Below are 20,764 nucleotides of genomic sequence, written 5' to 3'. Positions count from 1 at the left end.
GTGTGCTAGTGACAGTGTAGAAATGCACTCATTACATTACGCTTCAGTCTGAAGAGGTGGTCTTTATGTTGCAGCCTATTTTGATTCACGATTCCGCAGTCAGACTGACGACTAAAGCAAGTAACTGTCAGGAAGTCGTATTAGATTTCAGACGTCTAAGTATATGGGCTCCGGCCTTTCCAATGAAATAATGAATGATTAGCAGTCGATGGAGAAACTTTCATTTTTTTACTGGGGATAACGTTTCAAAGACTAATAACTAAAATATAGCTTTTAATATTTAAAAGACGTTTTGAATCTTGAAATAGGTAAACATGGATTGTCGTTTGTCGTAAACCACTGCTGCTATTTCTGTGCATGCAAGTGCCTAGACAGCATAGCTAAAGGGGTTACATAATGGGAAATAATACACATCCTGACCCACCAGTTTCCAGCATCGTTTTTGTTGTATTGTTTAATAGAGCGAGTGATGCATCAGTGATAAGTAAATCCAAGATTTCGCAGGAGCCCTAAGGCGACTGTCATAGCGCGAATCCTTGGGTGATCTTACTATTCAGTTATCTCCGAACTGGAAAAACATTTAACACATATGGAGTGATTTATTTTAGTGAGCCAGAATGTTGACAGATGATTGCTGGAACACATTATAGTTCATTTGGGGCGAGGGACGTGGCGATAACATGCTTACTGTATAGGCTCTTTATGTAGGTTAACAAAAACAAAAGAAGGCCTCACAAAACCCAGATCAACGAAATATAAACAATCTGCGTTCCCCAGAACTTCATCTGTACAGCCTGGCTCGACTCAGACAAAAAAAAGCTAATTTAAATAAACTGCTTAGGGAAAGAAATAAACCGATTAGTTTAACAAATCCCCGGGTATTTTTCTTTTATTGTGCTTTATTTAAGTAATTAAATTTTGTCAGGTTGACCTGCAATTATAAACTGCTAAAAAAGAAAGTTATCTTTAAATCGGCAGCAAAGTCCTGTTCGTCACGTGATTTCATTTCAAGCTCGCTGTCTGCACGCGTTTTGCACAATACCAGTATTAGACACAGTCCGACTAAATCCAACTTTTTGGCATCTAGCATTTGCTTTTTCTGAAAGAAATGGGCCTATTGTGTCCGTGTTTGCTCTCGTGATCACTGGGCAGTTGTCTGCTAAGTTACTTGGAAAATGAGTCTTTGAGATGGCTCCCCTCTCTTTTGATATGATAACGAGACGATTAAGCCGTTCTTTGTCCTTTCGACAAGTGATCGGCAAAAGTTTTCGCTGCAGGGATTCGGGCTTTTCACATACCCGTCTACATAATCCTCGGTCCATCCCTGGGAAACTCAAACCATTTCCAACAATCCAGTCTCGTTCCACTCGCGTGGCCTCACTCCAGTTAATTACTTTAAACGCAATTTCGATAATACTTAAACACTTTTAAATATTACAATAAATACTATATGTCGTACATTACATTGGAATTTGCAGGTGTTTATTTATCAGTGTCACAAATAGGCTTACATTAATACTGCAATGAAGTTACAGTGAAAGTCCCCTAGTCGCCACACTCCAACGCCTGTTCGGGTACACCGAAGGAGAATTTTGCATGGCCAACGTACATCTTTTGGACTGTGGGAGGAAACAGGAGGAAATCCAGTGGGGAGAAATTGCAAACTGCACAGTGACCCAAATGAACCGGGGTCCCTGGCGCTGTGAGGCAGCAGTGCCAAACACTGTGGCGTGTTAAGATTCCAGCCTGACCCACAACTAAAATATATGTTCTACTTTTTCCAGAAAGTTAAAGCGATTCTTGGAATCATTAACCAACTTTCCCTACTGTCATAAGTTCTTCAAACTTTCCCTGGATGATATTGTGTGGTGGATTGTGTTGGTCATATTCCAACATGTTAATTTGTTTCCGTAAGTAATTGGGACTCCGACCCAAACTGACATCAATTATAGGCAAATACTGTTCTTTCAAAAATATTTTGATATTTATTATTGGTAATATTTAACCAATGGATGTATTTACATCCGACAAATATTTCAAATAATTCATGATGCAAATGTAGAATACATATTCATACAAAGCGTGCTTTGCATTCGATTACATAAATTCAAGACTCCTACATTCTGAAAGGCACAATCAAAGCTTCCCAGATACCGAAGCTCCAAGCATTTCATGCCGCTAAATTGTGCTTAATATACAGTTGCAACACAAATACTATCACGCGACCCGTTTCCTGATTCTTTAGCTATTGTGGCAGATGGTTTCATTCCCTCGGGTTGAACAATCCGAACCGCCTACTGATGTTTTGTCTGTATGTAAAAAAAAGAGCCAAGTATTAGCGTGCACGAAAGGTGGGAAATAAAGTCCCGAGATAGGCGTAACAGGCATATCTGTGGGGTGGATCACTAAATGTATTTTAATATCCAACGCAATTGTATTCAATTCAGCACACATCATCGTTTAGTCAAAGAGTTAGGGCGGTTGATTGTGTCTGCTTAGAAATACAGAATGGATACATGTGGCGATTGCTCATTATATTAAACTTAGCGCGGGTCCTCTGTGGAAATTGTCGAGTATCCTTTTGGTTTGCGGCATTGAAATAAAACAGACATTGATGCCTCAAATGGGGTGCCCTGCCAAGCTATTATAAACGTACTGCTAACGAGACTTTCATAAGCGATTGAACTAATCTGACCATTGAAACCTCGCTAAATCTGCTAATGCTTAAACTAAATCCCATTAGAAACGGTTGTTCTTCACCTGCCACTATTTTCTATTCAGGCGACTTGGGCCAAAGAGATCGGCTAGAGAAGTGATATACACGAACACAAAATAACAAAGAAGTATTGAAGCGAAATTCAGCATTTCTCACAAACTAAATTAGCGCATGCAAACCACCCTCCTCCTCCTCCACTCCCCCACCGCCCCCAAATAAAGCTGAAGTTCGATATGAGGCTGGTTTGTAAAATAAACGTTCCAACCCGGTTAAATAATCTAGTTTTAATCTGGACTTTAAAAATGTGAAATTCTTACATAATTCAATTAGGCGATGTGGTTTACCACTTTAACAAGTGAAATTAACCACTCAGTTCTATCAAGCTCTTACGAAAATGTCCCAAAAATCAAACTGGATGGATTGACGGAAACTACCTGAGCAACATGGCAAAAATACAACCAGTCAACTTAACCTGGTAAAGTCTTCCTCATTAACATCTGGAAACTTCTGCCAAAATTGGGACAGCTGTTCCACAGAATCACCAAGCAACATTCTGACACAATCATACTCTCAGATTCATTTTTTCAACCCAGACTCCTCCATCACCATTCCCGGGGGTTATGGGATCAGGTGGGAGCGTCCTTACAGATGTTAACATTAACTCCGGTCACCATGATGTCGCATGCCATCAGGTTAAAGATAGTAATGAAATCTATTGATTACGTCCGATAGCTGGCCTGCAGATGATGCATCAGTATTCCTGCACGTTGAACGACACTTGCAAGAACCACGAAGGGCTGCAAGGGCACAAGCTGGGCAAGCGACTTTTAAAATCCAACACGCAAGATGGCTCAGTAGCACCATGGCTGGCCGAGCTGGTCAAGTCCCAGGGACATATTTGCCACACTGGGCCTCTGACTGGTGGTGAAAAATCTTGAGTAAAAAACATTCTTGACCTCGTTCCTATCAAGCTACCTGTCACAGATGCATCAGTCCATAACAGTTAGTAGACATGCTGTTTACTCTTGATCAACCTTCTCAATTCTTGGACGAGGTGATGCACCTGCACCGGAAGGAGCATTGCCGGCACCCTGGTGGTCCACCAGCACGCTGACAGAGCTTTGTGATGATATGGTTGCTGATTTTCTCCAACTCCTTCTGTTAGTGCTCATATTCATCCTTTTCAGCAGTCTGGTTCTTATCTAGCCAGCTGATAACTTCATTATATTTGTCCAAAATCTTCTGTTTATTATCTCCAACTTTTCCTTTCAGCTTCTCCTCCTCAAATGTAGCTTTAATGTTGAAAGCATAAGGTTTAGCACAACCCTTGTGCAAGTTCCCATCTTCACACCAAGGACAACCTTCATCATGTTGTGAAGCAGACCACTGTGCTAAATCTGATAAATTCAGTACATGGGCCAAGCAGCTCAATGCTTTGGGTCATCAGTATCAAAACTGTATTCCACCACAATCAGTAACCTCATGGCTGGCAACAGCTCTCACTCTACCATTAATATCAAGCCAGGGGACGAACTCAAGCTCAACGAGAGATCCAACTGCAACAAGATATACCTAAAAATGAAGTATCAACCTGGGGAATGCTTAATATAGAACTGTATGCCTGCTTAACTGAAGAAGCAGCATGCCATTGACAGAGTAAACAATCTCACAACCATCTGCTCAGATCAAAGCTATGCAGTCCGGAATGGCAGTGGACAATTTAACTAACGGGAGGAGATGGCTCCATGAACATCCTCAGCCTCAATGATGGTGGAAACCATCAAATAGTACAAAGGACCACATTAAATTGTGTGCAACCATCTACAACGAGAAGTCCAGATGAACAATCCACCATGGTCCCCTCCAGAGCTGCCTACCATCTCAAACATCAGCCAATTAGATTCACTCCATGTGTTATCCAGAAAAGGCCAAATGCACTGGATAGTGCAAAGGCTATGGACTCTAACATCCCAGCTATAGCACTGAAGAATTATCCTCTACAAGGAACTGAACCTCAAGCCAGTACAGCTACAGCACTAACTAGCATGTACCTAACACAGCAGATAATTGTCCATAAAAAAGAACAATCCAATCCAGCCAATTACCATCCTAGCTTGTCTAATACCTACCACAGCAAAGTAACAGAAGATGCCATCTACTGTGCAATCAAACTGCACTTACCAATATCCGGCCCAAAAAAGAACAGTAGATGCACAGAAACACCTACCACCTCAGAAGCTCCAATTAGTCACCCACCATCCTGACTTGAAGATGCTCTCATCATCATCATTGGCACTTCCTACGTAACTGCACTAGGAGGTACTTTCACCACACAAGACGCAGCAATTGAAGAAGGCAGTTCACCATTAGTGATCCCTCTAAGCTGTGTCAATATAAGCCATATAGCAATTAGGAAAATGCCAGGGGGGCAAGCAGGTCATCACAGCAGCCATTACTTCAAAATACGTATGCACCACCATGTCAGCAGTCTTAAACAAGACCATACATTGCAACAGAGAGACCGCCATAGTGAAGTTAGAAGAAACATTGTTCATCATATTCTTAGGGCAATTACGGGTGGGCAGTATATGTTAACCTTGCCAGTTAGCCCATATTCCATGAAAGAATAAAAAAAGTTACATATATTAGTGAACATTACTTATAGCTTGAACAATAGCAACTACTTCCATTCATCCACTGTCTTTAATATCACAAGTAAATATCCTAATGCGCTAGATGAAGATAGATTATTGAATAAAATTTGATACCAAGGAACATCAGGAGATACTGGGATAGCTGATCAAAGAGGTATGTTTTGACGTGTGGCTTAAACAAGGAGTGCCAGTGACGTTTAGGAAGGTAATTCCACTGCTCAGAGCTTAAGTAGCTGAAGGCAGTCATCAATGGTAGACCAATATTAATGGTAGAGCAATGGAAACTGGGGATATAAAAGAAACCAGAATTTGTAAACTGATCTTAGAGTTATAGGTCCAGAGGAGATTAAAGAGTTAGGGAAGGGAGAGACCAAGGAAGGATTTGAAAACAAGAATTAACATTTAAAGCATTGTCAGGTGGATTGCAAGCCAACATGTCAAGGAGATGGGTGAAAGGGACTTGTAATAAGATAGAATGTTTTGAATGAACTCACCTTTAGCAGAGCGCAAAGTTGGTGACAGGCTAGTAGGACATCGGAATATTCAAATTTTCAGCTTCAGAGGTAAAAGAATGGATGAAAATTTCTGAAAGAGGCATGGAGACAGGTGATATTACTGAGGTCTACATAAGGAGTCTTGCTGCTGGAAAGGATATATTGTCAAAATCTCAGCTGTGGTTCAAATTGGATGCTAAGGTAACAAATAATCTAGTTTACCCTCAAACTGTAATGGATTTGTAGGGGACTGATCTTCCCAAACTTGGGAAGATTTCTGCTCATCCAACCTTGAATGCAAGAAAATAAAGGGATAGCTGAATTGAGATTGAAAACTGACCATGATTTTATTAAATGGTAGAGCAGGCTCAAAGAGCTAAATAATCTACTCCTGCTTCTATTTCTTACAGATGCCAGACAGACAGTGACACAGAGAGGATGATGGTCAGGTAAAGTTGGATGACATCAGCACACATATGGAAGCTGACATGTTTTTGATTGACATCACCAAAGTTGCAACATGTAATTGAGAAATGTGGTTTCGAGAAATGGGTAGTGTGAAATTCGAGCTGTGCATTTTAGTGGACATGGCTTACTGCTTTAACGTGTGAAAATAGGTTATGAACATTAGTGTAGGTTTACAGTTTAATATGGAAAACCAGGGTTATGTACAATAGTATTTTTGATTTGCAGCATTAATATGTAAAACTCTTTTAAACTTATTCTGTGATTAAAATAAGACAGCATGGTGGCACAGTATTGCCTCACATCGCCAGCGACCCAGGTTCGATTCCCAGCTTGGGGCACTGTCTGTGCAGAGTCTAAATGGGTTTCCTCCAGGCACTCAGGTTTCCTCCCACAGTGCGAAAAATGTGCTGGTTAGGTGCATTGGCTAAGCTAAATTTTCCCTCAGTGTGCCCAAACAGGCGCCAGAGTGTGGTGACTAGGGGATTTTCACAGTAACTTCATTGTCATGTTAATGTAAGCCTACTTATGACACTAATAAATAAACAAGTTTGGCTAATTGGTATCTTAACTGCATCTAGGGCAGCACAGTGGCAGTGGAGTTAGCACTGCTGCCTCTCAGCACCAGGAACCCAGGTTCAAATTCAGTCTTGGGTGACTGTGTAGAATTTGCACATTCTCCCTGGGAGTGCATGGGTTTGCTCCAGTTTCCTCCCACAATGCAAAACGGTGCAAGTTAGGTGGACTGTCAATGCTAAATTGCCCCTTATTGTCCAAGATCTGTAGGTGTCTTCAACATTAAAATTTTAAATTCACCTAACCAAAAGTTTTTTGTGGTGGGGGGGGGGTGGGGAAAAGTTCCAAATTTCCACTGCCTGAGCAGGAGCAAATACTTCTTGACATCACCCCTAATGACCTCGCTCTAATTTTAAGGTTATGTACCCATATGCTCGACTTCCTCCAGTGGAGAAAATAGTTTTCTCTTGCTCAATTCCATTAACAATTTTAAACATAAGCACATTAGTCAGATCACTTCCAAACTCAAGAGAATACAGTCTATGCAACTTGTCCTCATAGTTCAACCCTTCCAGCTCCCTTATCATTCTGATGAACCTGTACTGCACTTCCTTCATGGCCAATATATATCTTTCCTGAAGTTTAATTGCTAAAACTTGAAATGTGTGCTTGAAATGAGCTTTATATAACTTGTGACCACTATGAGGAAAGGAAAGGCTGGACAGGCATGGTTTGTATCCATTGCGGTTTAGAAGAGTAACAGACAACTTGATTGAAACATTTAAGATCCTGCGGGGACCTGAAGAGTGGATGTGGAATGGATGTTTTGTTTTATGGGAGAATCTCAAACTCAGGATCATTGCTTCAAAACAAAGGGTCAGCCCTTTAAAACAGAGATGGAGAAAAATAATTCTCTCAGGGTTGTACGGCTTTGGAACTCTTCTTCAAAAGTAGTGGTAAGTAATTGGTTCTGATCATCAGCAAACACAAATACACCAAATATGTAAAACTTAGGCAGTCCTGACAGTTGAATATTTTTAAGGCAGAGTTAGGTAGATTTTTAATAAGCAAGGGGATGAAAGGTTATTGGGGTAAGCAGGAGTGTGGAGTCAAGATTAAAATCAAACCAACCACGATCTTATTGAGTAGTGGTGCAGGCTCAAAGAACTGAGAGGCCAGTTCCTAATTTGTATATTGGGCAAGCAGCATAACAGATTAGAGGGATTGGATCACAAGTGGTGGTGGTGAACTGGTGTCAGCAGTGGACATTTTTAATTGCGTGTGTTTTCAAATGATGTTGCATGAAGCCACATGTAAACGATGAGCAGAAAACTAGGAGTGATCCATAACAAAGTCCAGAGATTAATATGGGAACAGCAAGAGAAGCTAGGGCAGGGATTCTCTGGCTGTAACTCGATAAGAATGAACCAAGGGAGAGAAGTCCAACTCAACTGGACAAGGAAGGTGGTGGTGTTGGCAGTCAGATCAAGGAGGATGAGCAGTGATAGTGCACAACTTTAATATATGAAACTAGTTACACAGGTTAGTGTTCATGATTTATAGCATTAACATGTGAAAGCAATAAGGCATCAGTTGATACATTTACAGCTTTAATATGTGAAACTATTTATGTATATTAATGCTGTTTAAAACGACGAATGAATTTATATTAAAAATGAACCCACTTCCAAATGTTAATTCTAACCAGTATTGTCTTTTTTACAATTTAAACATGCTTCTAACTTCCCTAAGTGATGAATATGTACACTTATTTTTGTTGGGACATTACAAAAAAGCACAATAATATTTTGCACATATTTGGTTCCTAATTTTCCCAGGTTTGGTCGATTGGATATCTTCATCCTCAGTCAGGAAAACTGTTTGCCCAATCTCGCGCGCGAAATATGATTGGCTGTCCACTATCAAATTTACATACACTTGTCAATAAAAAGCTCGGGGTCCCGAGAAAACTCCACACTGGAAATTCAATGTATTTGGGCAGATAGTTTGAACTTGAGCAGTAAAAATACATATAAGGTACTCCGAGCAAGGAAAAGGAAGGGGAGCAAATTCTTAGACTTGTCACTTTCAAAACGAATTTCAATAAAAGTGAATATAATAACGAAGTCAAAAAATGACTTCGGAAAGAAACAGAGGCAAGTTTGCAGCTCCAGTCTGCAGTCACTTTCTCCACCTCTGCTCCCTGCTTCTTGTACTTTTTGCTCCGACGAGCGAGAGCAAGACAGCCAAGTATTCCACCTACGAGGAAGAATTGCCCGGCACTGTGATCGGAAACCTGGCTGCAGATTTGCAGCTAAACGCGGCCGCTGGCGGCCCGAGCGGCTTCCGATTGATGCAAAAGTCCAACAGGTCCCTGGTACAAGTTGGGGAAAGGGACGGAGAGCTGACGGTCGGGGGGCGCATTGACCGAGAGCAGCTGTGCCAACAGCAGCAGCCCTGTCTGCTCGTCTTCGACGTGGTGAACTTCTCCCGGGAGAAGTTCCTGCTCATCCATGTGGAGATCGAGGTGAAGGACATCAACGACAACGCCCCCGAGTTCCCGCAGCCGGAGATGGAGGTGGAAATCTCCGAGAGCTCGCCGCTGGGGACCCGGCTGCCCCTGGAGCCGGCGCTCGATGCCGACGTGGGCGCCAACTACCTGCAACTTTACCAAGTGTCGGCCAACAGTCACTTCGAGCTGGAGGTGCAGAGCCGGGCGGACGGAGTGAAATGTGCCCAGCTGGTGCTGCTCCGCCAGCTGGACCGGGAGACGGAGAGCGAGTTGAGGCTGGAGCTGAGAGCTCAGGATGGAGGCAGGCCGCCCCGGACAGGGAGAGCCGAGCTCCGGGTACGCGTGCTGGACGCCAACGACAACCGGCCGGCCTTCGAGCAGAGCTCCTTGGTGGTGGAGCTGGATGAAGACGCGCCGCCGGGCTCGCTGCTACTGCAGCTGGAGGCCGTGGACCCGGACGAAGGGCCGAACGGCGAGGTGCTGTACGGCTTGGGGCCCGCGGTGCCCGCCGACGTGCGGCGCCTCTTCCGCCTGGACGCGCAATCCGGCCGCTTGACCCTGGAAGGGCCGCTGGACCACGAGAGCCGCCAGAGCTTCGAGCTGGACGTGGAGGCTCAGGACCTGGGAGCCAAGCCGAGCCGGAGCGGCTGCAAGGTCACCGTCCGCGTCCTCGACATCAACGACAACGCGCCCGAGATCAGCATCACCCCCATGGCCTCCAGCGGCTCCGGCCTCGCCGCCTACATCACCGAGGCGGCGGCCAAGGGCAGCTTCGTGGCGCTGGTCAGCACCTCGGACCGGGACTCGGGCGCCAATGGGCGCCTCTCCTGCACCCTGTCCGGACACCCGCACTTCGAGCTGCGGCCGGCCTACGGCAGCTCGCACATGATCGTGACGGCGGCGGCGCTGGACCGCGAGCAGGAGGCCGAGTACAACCTGACGCTGGTGGCCGAGGATCAGGGCCCGGCGCCGCTCAAAACCGTCCGGCCCTACACCATCCGGGTGAGCGACGAGAACGACAACGCGCCCTCCTTCTCCCGCAGCGTGTACCGGGTGTCGCTGCTGGAGAACAACCCGCCCGGGGCCTACATCACCACCGTGCTGGCCCGCGACCCCGACCTGGGCGCCAATGGCCGCCTCACCTACCGTCTGCTGGAGCCGCCCTCCGCCCGCGGGCTGGCCACCGTGGACCCGGCCAGCGGAGCCATCTACGCGCTGCGCTCCTTCGACCGCGAGTGTGTGCGGGAGGCCGAGCTGCGGGTGGAGGCGAGCGATGGCGGCTCCCCGGCGCTCAGCAGCTCGGCCACCGTCAGCCTGAGGATCGGCGACCGCAACGACAACGCGCCGCGCGTGACGCAACCGCTGCCTGGCAACGGCTCGGCCGCCGACGTCATCGCACTGCCCGCCCGCGCGCCCGCCGGCTACCTGGCAACGCGCGTGCGCGCCAGCGACCCGGACCAAGGCCTGAACGCCCGGCTGAGCTACCGGATCGTCAGCGAGGAGCAGGCCGGGCTCTTCAGCATCCGACCGGACACCGGAGACCTCTACCTGGGCCGCCCGCTCGCTGCCGCTGCCACCGGGCCCCTGCGCCTCATCGTGGCCGTGAGTGACAGCGGCCGCCCGCCTCTCTCCGCCACCGTCTCTCTCAGCTTCACAGCGGCGGCAGAGGCCGAGCCTCCCGGTGATGGCGCTTTGCTGGGCCCGGGGAAGCGGAGCTGGGACACGTCTTTCATCATCATCGTGGTGCTGGCGGGCGGCTGCGTCGCCTTGCTGATGGCCATCATCACCATCGCCACCGCCTGCGGCAAGGGCAAGGAGCTGGACGGCTGGCTAGAAGCCTCGGAGCCGGCGGCCAGAGAAAACCAGGACAGCTTCCCTGCCAGTCTGGGCGTTCAGCGGTACCCTGGCGGCGTCTCTCCCATGTGTGGCTCGGAAGGTGCTGAAACCGCGGCGTCGGCAGCTGGCGGAGAGATAGCGGGCGTTTACCTGTCAGGGGAGAACCGCAGAGCAGCCAAACCGGAGGTGAGGAACACTCTCACTTACTGCTCACTGATTAGACTGGAGACAATGTGCATTATTCCCCCGAACTCACACTTTTGTTTCTGCTTTTCCAGTGTTTCCCCACTGTCTCTGGTTTTGGTAATCAAACTCTTCATCCCATCGCAATCTGGCAAGGAAAACAATTTGCTTTAAACAAAAGGTAAGGACTTTAATTCAGAGAAGGTTCACTAGGTTGATTCCTGGGATTGAATAGATTGTCTTATGAGGAAAGGTTGAGCAGGTTGCCCCATATTCATTGGAGCCTAGAAGCCTGTGAGGTGATCTTATTGGAACATATAAGGTTCTGAAGGGGCTTGATAGGGTCGTTGCTGAAAGAATGGCCCAGATCTTTCAATGGCAAACATTGAGATCTTCCCCATGGTTACACTTCGAGACTTGTGCACTATTTAACTGGGAAGTTTAAACTTCTGCTGGGCAGAACACTGCTGCCTGGATCCCCAGTCCCCCTGAGAATGTCTCAAACACCTGACCCTGGCATTGGGCTTGATGCCCTTTACTTGCATATAAATTTAATCCCTGCATCCTCTGGTTGTTAATCACAAGCATAAGATTTCTGTTGACGTGAGTAACGATGTGGATATGCCTGCGTTGGACTGGAGTAAACACAGTAAAAAGTCTGACAACACCAGGTTTCAGTCCAACCGATTTATTTGATAGTAAACTCACTAGCTTTCGGGTTAGCCCCTTCGTCAGGTGAATTACTATCAAATAAATCGGTTGGACTGAAACCTGGTGTTGTCAGACTTTTGACGTGAGTAACAGCAGGAGTTGTATTGGGAGGTCTAAAAACTCAGTTAAAACTAAACCTGAAGCATTATCACCCGTTCCTGCCCGCCCCAAGTCTTTAAAATATTAGAAATGGTGAAAAGAAAACACTTCAGCACATTAAAAAAACTCACTATAAAACTGCAAAAGTGCTGATCTTTTTTAAATTTTCAACTCAATCCTTAAAGTTACAAAGCCAATGCTGTGAGTGGACCGGACAAACCCAAATTATTTCCTTGCTTGCTTCCAAAACCAAATTCAAAATCCAATTGAATCCAATTCATGGTCTCCACAAAAGAGGCAAAGGAAATCTAAGCTGACAAGATAAAGCATTGTAGCTCATCTTGGGCTTGAGCCAATGCTGGGTCTTAGTCAAAAGGCCTGACCTTAAGGGAGTTATCTGAGCTGATGACATTAAAATAAGAACATAAGAAATCGGAGCAGGAGTAGGCCATCTAGCCCCTTGAGCCTGCCCCGCCATTCAATAAGATCATGGCTGATCTGTCGTGTCTCAGTTCCACATTCCTGCCCTCTCCCCATAACCCTTAATTCCCTTGCCTATCAAAAACCTATCAACCCGTGTCTTAAAAATATTTAGCGAGGCAGCCTCCACCACTTCAACGGGCAGAGAATTCCAGAGATTCACCACCCTTTGAGTGAAGAAGTTCCTCCTCAACTCCGTTCTAAACCGCCCCCCCTTTATCCTGAGGCTGTGCCCTCTAGTCCTGCTGTCCTTTCTGAGTGGGAAGAGCCTCTCCACCTCTATCCCATCCATCCCATTCATCATCTTATATGTGTCGAGTATAGGGCTAACGGGAGGACTCTGAATTGTGTGGATGAACAGAGGGATCTAGGTGTATGTGTACACAGATCCCTGAAAGTTGGGAATCAAGTAGATAAGGTTGTTAAGGCATACGGTGTCTTGGCGTTTATTGGTAGGGGGATTGAATTTGGGAGTCGCAGCGTCATGTTGCAACTGTACACAACTCTGGTGCGGCCGCACTTGGAGTATTGTGTGCAGTTCTGGTCCCCACATTATAGGAAGGATGTGGAGGCTTTGGAGAGGGTGCAGAGGAGGTTTACCAGGATGTTGCCTGGTATGGAGGGGAGGTCCTATGAGGAGAGACTGAGGGATTTGGGGTTGTTTTCGCCAGAAAGAAGGCGGCTAAGAGGGGATCTTATTGAAACATATAAGATGATTAGAGGTTTAGATAGGGTGGATAGTGATAGCCTTTTTCCTCGGATGGAGAAAGCTAGCACGAGGGGGCATGGCTTTAAATTAAGGGGGGGTAGTTATAGGACGGATGTCAGGGGTAGGTTCTTTACCCAGAGGGTGGTGAGGGATTGGAATGCCCTGCCTGCTGCAGTTGTAAATGCGCCTAGTTTGGAGGCGTTTAAGAGATCCGTGGATAGGTTTATGGATGAAAAGGGATTGGTTTAGGTTAGAGGGTCATTGTTTTTTAACTGGTCGGCGTGACATCGTGGGCCGAAGGGCCTGTTCTGCGCTGTAATGTTCTATGTTCTATGTCTCAATGAGATCTCCCCTCATTCTTGTAAACTCTAACGAGTACAAGCCTAGTTTATTCAGCCTCTCCTCGTAGTTCAACCCCCTCAACTCCGGTATCAGCCTAGTAAACCTCCTCTGCACTCCCTCCAAGGCCAAAATATCCTTGCGTAAGTGCGGCGACCAAAACTGCACACAGTACTCCAGCTGCGGCCTCACCAGTGCCCTATACAGCTGCAGCAAGACCTCCCTACTTTTATATTCAATCCCCCTCGCTATGAAGGCCAGCATCCCATTTGCCTTCCTGACCACCTGCTGCACCCGCAGGCTGGGTTTTTGCGACTCATGCACAAGGACTCCGAGGTCCCTCTGCACCGTCGCATGCTGCAGTTTTTCGCCATAAAAGGGATATGGCCTTGCCGCTTCTCCTAATTAGTGGATCCCTACCATGATGACTCACTCTGGGATTGTAATGCCTATTTGGAAGGATGAAAAAGGTGAGTGCACATCGTCATTCGAAGTCGACGGCAACCCCAGTGATATTGTCACTGTAAGAAGTCTCACAACATGAGGTTAAAGTCCAACAAGTTAATTTAGTAGTACAAGCCACAAGCTTTCGGAGTGCTGCCCCTTCATCAAGTGAGTAGGAGTTCTGTTCACATAAAGACACAAACTGAATTTTTACCCCAGTCCAATGCCGGCATCTCCACATTGTCGCCGACCAGAAGATCTGGGCCAATGTTTTCCCTCATGGGAGAATCTAGAATTAGGAGGCTTAAGTGCAGAAATGAGGAGGGATTTCTTTTCAGTGGCTTGTTAATTTTTGTAGTTTTCTGGCCAGATATAGTGGAGACTAATTTATTGAATATATTCAAGGCTGTGCTAGACAGAATTTTGATCTGTAAGGGAGTCAAAGGTTACAGGGGGCAGACAGAACAGTGGCCTCTTAAGTCTCTTTTACAGTCAAACCAAATAAACAAACTCAAGTTAAATCAGGACAAAGTAAAAGGAGCAGCTTCCCAAAAGGAAGGGGAACAGCCTGAACAAAATCAAAGTACAAAGGAAACTTAAAAATGTCAAATTAAAATGTGCAGACAGGACAGTGGAGTTAAGGCCACAATCAGATCAGCCACGGTCTTATTGAATCGTGAAGCAAGCTAAAGAGGCCAAATAGGTGAATTCTGCTCCAGCTGGCTTGGGTCACTGTATGTGTGGAGTTTGTATATTCACCCTGTGTCTGCATGGATTTCCTCCAGGTGCTTCGGTTTACCCCACAGTCCAAAAGACGTGCTAGCTCGATGCATTGGCCATGCTAAATTCTCGCTCAGTATACCCAAACAGGCACTGGAGTGTGGTGACTGGGGGGTTTTTACAGTAACTTCATTGCAGAATTAATGTAATGTGACATTAATAAATAAACTTAACTATTTGTTATGTAAATGTCCAAATTATTGTTCATTAGATTTAAGTAGTATATCCTTTTGAACAGTAGAGAAATAATTGCCAAACCTATGTGATTTCTTTTCAGTGAACTTACACATCAAACTCAGGACAGATTCAGCGGGAAGGACAGTGGTAAAGGCGACAGCGACTTTAATGATAGTGACTCTGATATCAGTGGTATCGGTCTGAACAAAAGAAGTGTCCTTAGTCAAAAGCACAATGGTGAGCTAACAATTTCTACCACAATTTTGATTAATAAATCTCTGGGAGAGCCCACAGAAGTAAATTATGGCCTGGTTGTATTGAGAGCTTTCAATGTAATACAAAAATTGAAATATAATTTGAATAAAGTAACATTGAGGAAAACTGTTGAAAACCTTGAAGCGATAGTTTCACACTGCTTCTTGTTTATATTGGCTTGATCGTTATAACCATTGTGGCCATGAAGAATTTTAAACTTTATTCTTAATACCTTCATAGAACCATAGTTCATTACAGCACAGAAACAGGCCTTTTGACCCTCCTTGGCTGTGCCGAACCATTTTTCTGCCTAGTCCCACTGACCTGCACCTGGACCATATCCGTCCACACCCCTCTCATCCATGTACCTGTCCAAGTTTTTCATAAATGTTAAAAGTGAGCCTGCATTCACCACTTCATCTGGCAGCTCATTCTACACTCCCACCACTCTGTGTGAAGAAGCCCCTCCTAATCTTCTCTTTAAACTTTTCCCTCTTCACCCTTAACCCTTAACCCATGTCCTCTAGTCTTTTTCTCCCCTAGCCTCATTGGAAAAAGCCTGCTTGCATTCACTCTGTCTACACCCATCATAATTTTATACACCTCTATCAAATCTCCCATCATTCTCTTATGCTCCAGGGAATAAAGTCCCAACCTAACATAGAACAGTACAGCACAATACAGGCCCTTGATGTTGTGCCAAGCTATGTCCAAACCCAAGATCAAGCTATCCCACACCCTATCATTTTGGTGTGCTCCATGTGCCTATCCAATAATCGCTTGAAAGTTTGACTCCACTATCACAGCAGGTAGTGCATTCCATACCCCAACCACTCTCTGAGTAAAGAATCTACCTTGGACATCCCTCCTATATCTCCCACCATGAACCTTATAGCTATGCCCCCTAGTAACAGCTACATCCACCCGAGGACATAGTCTCTGCACGTCCACTCTATCTATCCCCCTCATCATCTTTTAAATCTCTATTAAGTTGCCTCTCATCCTCCTCTGCTTAAAGAGAAAAGCCCCAGCTCCCACAACCTATCCTCCAAACCAGGCAGTATCCTGATAAATCTCCTCTGCACTTTCTCCAATGCTTCCACATCCTTCTTATAGTGAGGTGACCAGAACTGCACACAATATTCCAAATGTGGTCTCACCAAGGTCCAGTATAATTGCAGCATAACCCCATGGCTCTTAAACTCAAACCCCCTGTTAATAAACGCTAACACACTATAAGCCTTCTTCACGGCTCAATCCACTTGAGTGGTAACGATCAGAGATCTGTGGATATGAACCTCAAGATCTCTCTGCTCCTCCACATTCCTCAGAACCCTGCTGTTGACCCTGTAATCCGCATTCAAGTTTGTTCTACCAAAATGAATCACCTCGCACTCCACTGCCGCTTTTCTGCTCAGCTCTGCATTCCATCAATGTCTCTTTGCAGCCTACAAGAGCCCTCCACCTCATCCACTACTCCACCAATCTTGGTGTCATCAGCAAATTTACTAACCCACCTTTCAGCCCCCTCTTCCAAGTCATTGATAAAAGTCACAAATAGCAGAGGACCCCGCACTGATCCCTGTGGTACACAGCTGGTAACTGGCCTCCAGTCTGAAAATTTTCCCTCCACCACCACGCTCTGTCTTCTATGAGATGGCCAGTCACTTATCCAATCAGCCAAACTTCCTTCTATCCCACATCTCATTACTTTCTTCATGAGCCTTCCATGGGGAACCTTATCACACCCCTTACTAAAATCCAAGTATACGACATCAACTGCTCTACCTTCATCTACACACTTAGTTACCTCCTCAAAGAATTCAATCAAATTTGTGAGGCAGGACTTACCCCTCACGAAACTGTGCTGACTATCCCAGATTAAACTGCATCTTTGGTTATAAATCCTGTCTCTCAGGACCCTTTCCATTAACTTAGCGACCACCGAAGTAAGACTAACTGGCCTATAATTACCAGGTAATTAATAGGTTATATATAATTCCTATTCAACCTTTCTCTATCTCAGTTTTTCAAGTCCCGGCAACATCTTGTAAATCTTCTCTGCACTCTTTCAACCTTATTAATGTGCTTCCTGTAATTAGGTGACCAAAACTGCATACAGTACTCTAAATTCAGCTTCACCAATGTTTTATACAATCTCACCATAACATTCCAACTCTTATACTCAATACTTTGATTTGTAAAGGCCAATGTACCAAAGCATTCTTTACGACCCTATCTACCTGTGACACCACTTTTAGGGAATTATCTGTAATCTCAAATCCCTCTGTTCTACTGCTCTCTTCAGTGTCCTACCATTTACCTTGTATGTTCTACTTTGGTTTGTCCTTCCAAAGTGCAATACTTCACAATTGTCTGCATTACACTCCATCTGCCATTTTTCAGCCCATGTTAAAAGATTTCTGCTAATATTTAAAAGTAGTATTTGTATTTGGATCTTGCAGAGGTGTGTATATAGAATCATAGAAGTTGGTCATTTGCCCAACAAGTCTGCACCAACCACAATCCCACCCGGCCCTATCCCCATAACCCCATGCATTTACCTTTGCTACTCCTTCTCACACTAAGGGGCAATTTAGCGTGGCCAATCCACCTAATGCACAACAACGGGAGGAAACCGGAGCACCTGGAGGAAGCCCACGCAGACATAGGGAGAATGTGGAAACTCCACGTAGTGTCCCAAGCCAGGAATCAAACCCAGGTCCTTGGCACTGTGAGGCAATAGTGTTAACCATTGTACCACCATGCCACTCCACAGTAGGTTCTAGTTAAATCATAAAAACATGCAGCATAGGAGGAGGCCATTTCGCCCAGCTTTTTGTGTTATGTAATTGATCCAACTCCCCTGCTCTTTCCCCATAACTCTGCAAAATTTTCCCCCGGTTCTTTTGATTTCTTAAATGTATTTCCCATGTATTTCTTAAATGTATTTCAACTCCCCTGCCAGCGGAACAGTTTTTCTTTATCTATTCCATCCTTAATAATTTTTTAAAATCCTTCAACTTTCTCCAAGGCTTCCGGTGATTGTTGTTTTTTTGTAAAAGGAAAACTTTAGATTAGGAGGAAAAAGGACAAACTAAAATTAAATCAGAATTTTTCTTTATTTGGAGCTTTGCTTAACTCCCTGGCAAGCTCATCCCTTCCGGCCTGAATGACCTGATAAAACTATGAGTTAAGTGTGAATTGTAAAACATTTAATGATTTTAATTCAATGTTTTCCATATCATACCAATTTTTTTCCCTCACGTTTGAACTTGGCTATCTCAGGTTTACACATTATCCTGGTCCCTGAATATCTGAATTGTAGCACTGAGAAAGTAAAGGGCGCTTTTCATAATTTGATTTCACGTTCAGGTTGAATGGGTACTGTACCCACTGCAATCTGATGTGAAATGACCTCTGTCAAAAGCTAAACTTCAGTGAAGACATGCATCAGTTTGGCACCTGACTTCCTAATTATACTGCCATTTTGCATTGATGCACATCCAAAAGCTTTTCACATTATTGTGAAAATGGCAATACAACTTTATCTAGCAGGGCACCACAATATGATGTGCGTATGTGCTGTGAGTTTGCATTGGAAGGAATAAATAAAAGTGAGTTGCAGTTTGAGACAGAATAAAACTGCAAATGCTATGCACATTTATTGATGAATTTGAATGCAGATGGATTTATCCAGGATCACCCTATTAGCCAAACAAAGATAAGCGTGCTCTTTATTCTTCCCTCATCTTAGGAAGTATTACAGAAAACAGATGGCACCCATCACACTACCTCACTACTGCAGGATAATTAGAATTTTACAAAATATTCGGTGGAGTTTTAATTATAACCATCAACGCTTGAGGGAGTTAACATTGTAATTAATGTGAGTTCCAGTAAACTGCACTGAACAATTCATTTTGCAGTTAAAATAATAATGAAAAGTATTGATTACTTCTCTTGGACAGGCTTATGGTCCTGCACCAGTGAATGCAAGGTCCTTGGCCATTCAGATCGCTGTTGGAGTCCATCTTCTCAAGGGCCAAATACCTATTCTTCCACAAGTACTTCTCAGCACCTTACTACTTTGGGAAAAAGCACTTCACTCCCCCGAGACCTACTCCGGAAAGACACCTACTATCAAGCACTTTTACCAAAAACAGCGGGCCTGCAAAGTGTATATCAGAAGATTGCCTGTAACTAATCTGAAACAAATTCCTATTATTGTACCATCATGCCATTCTGTGGGGTCTACAGGCCACACCCTGCCAAGACTCACTAATCAATATATCAGCACATATTCTTAATTCTGAGCTGGTAACCACAATGTTTTTAAAGTGCTAAAATAGTGCAATTTTTTCATTCTGTATATAATAGTAACAGTTTATTTTTATATTAAATGCTTTGTGAACTCTAATTGGTCCCGTTTGAAAATCTCTTTCAAATAAAATGTATAGATGATACAGAATACGTAAATATCAAATAAGGCAACATTAAAAATGGTAATTTTCTCTATTGTATTTGGTGGTATTTACAAATTTGATTTTATTATTGTGTTCTATTTTCTATTTTAGTGTATAATTTAATGGTTTGTAAGTAAATATGAAAATATGTAAATAAAATTTTCTTTTATATATACATGTTCCATATTTTCTGAATGAATTCCTTTTTATGACATGAGTTCCTCCTCTGACACTGAATGTTGTGGTATAATACCAGATTTAATAGAAGAACACAAAGGATGTGAGTGATAAATTACACAAAATTTTTATGGGATATACTGTGATTTATCAACTAGTGATTTAATACCATTGGAAAATGTATTTACTCAACTTTGGCAGCAATCTAAGTATGGAGAAAATATGTTGGAAGGAAAAAAACAATGTCAGGTTCACAGATCAGGTTAAAATGTTAGCTCTGACTCATGGTAATGCTCTCTCTTTGGAGTCAGAAGGTTGCAGGTTCAAATACCATCCAGAAAACTGAACAGAAAATGTGGCATTTAATATCCCTTGTTGCAAGTTTGGTGGCAGGGAGAACGTTTAAATCAGGAGGGTCTGTTGCCTTCTTACCTGAATCCTGATTAAGTCCATGGTGGAAAGGCCTTCCTGCCTCATTGGCAATTGAAAGTCTTAAGTGGGCAATTACTATGCTCTCTAGGCCCCATCTGCCACTCTCCGCCCACTAGGAAGGGAGCACAACAAACAAAGCCTGTGTGGTAATTGAGACCTTTAAGTGGGCAATTACTACACACTCTAAGCCCCATCTGCCATTCTCTGCCCACCAGGAAGGGACCACAACAAACAAAACCTATTAGTAATTGAGACCCTTAAATGGACAATTACTACACACTCTAGGCCCCATCTGCCATTCTCCACCCACCAGGAAGGG

General features: G+C 44.3%; 1 protein-coding gene across 1 annotated transcript in view; it reads right to left on the bottom strand.

Annotated features, from left to right (window-relative positions):
- Positions 1–1,960: 1,960 nt before the first annotated feature.
- LOC145349484 (uncharacterized) overlaps positions 1,961–20,764 on the bottom strand; it is a 71,656-nt gene continuing 52,852 nt past the window's right edge. The window contains exons 2-5 of the mRNA XM_080198020.1: positions 11,401–11,524; positions 11,260–11,317; positions 10,504–11,187; positions 1,961–2,309 (exon numbers count right to left, since the gene is read on the bottom strand). Of these exons, the coding sequence (XP_080054146.1) occupies positions 2,295–2,309; positions 10,504–11,187; positions 11,260–11,317; positions 11,401–11,524 (881 nt within the window). The 3' untranslated portion in view covers positions 1,961–2,294. The remainder of the gene's footprint in view (positions 2,310–10,503; positions 11,188–11,259; positions 11,318–11,400; positions 11,525–20,764) is intronic.

Source organism: Carcharhinus amblyrhynchos, chromosome 10 (genome assembly GCF_965287045.1).
Source record: "Carcharhinus amblyrhynchos chromosome 10, sCarAmb.v2.hapA, whole genome shotgun sequence".
NCBI lineage: Eukaryota > Metazoa > Chordata > Chondrichthyes > Carcharhiniformes > Carcharhinidae > Carcharhinus > Carcharhinus amblyrhynchos.
Note: the sequence above shows the minus strand (reverse complement) of the source record. Positions and strands in the feature narration are given on the sequence as shown.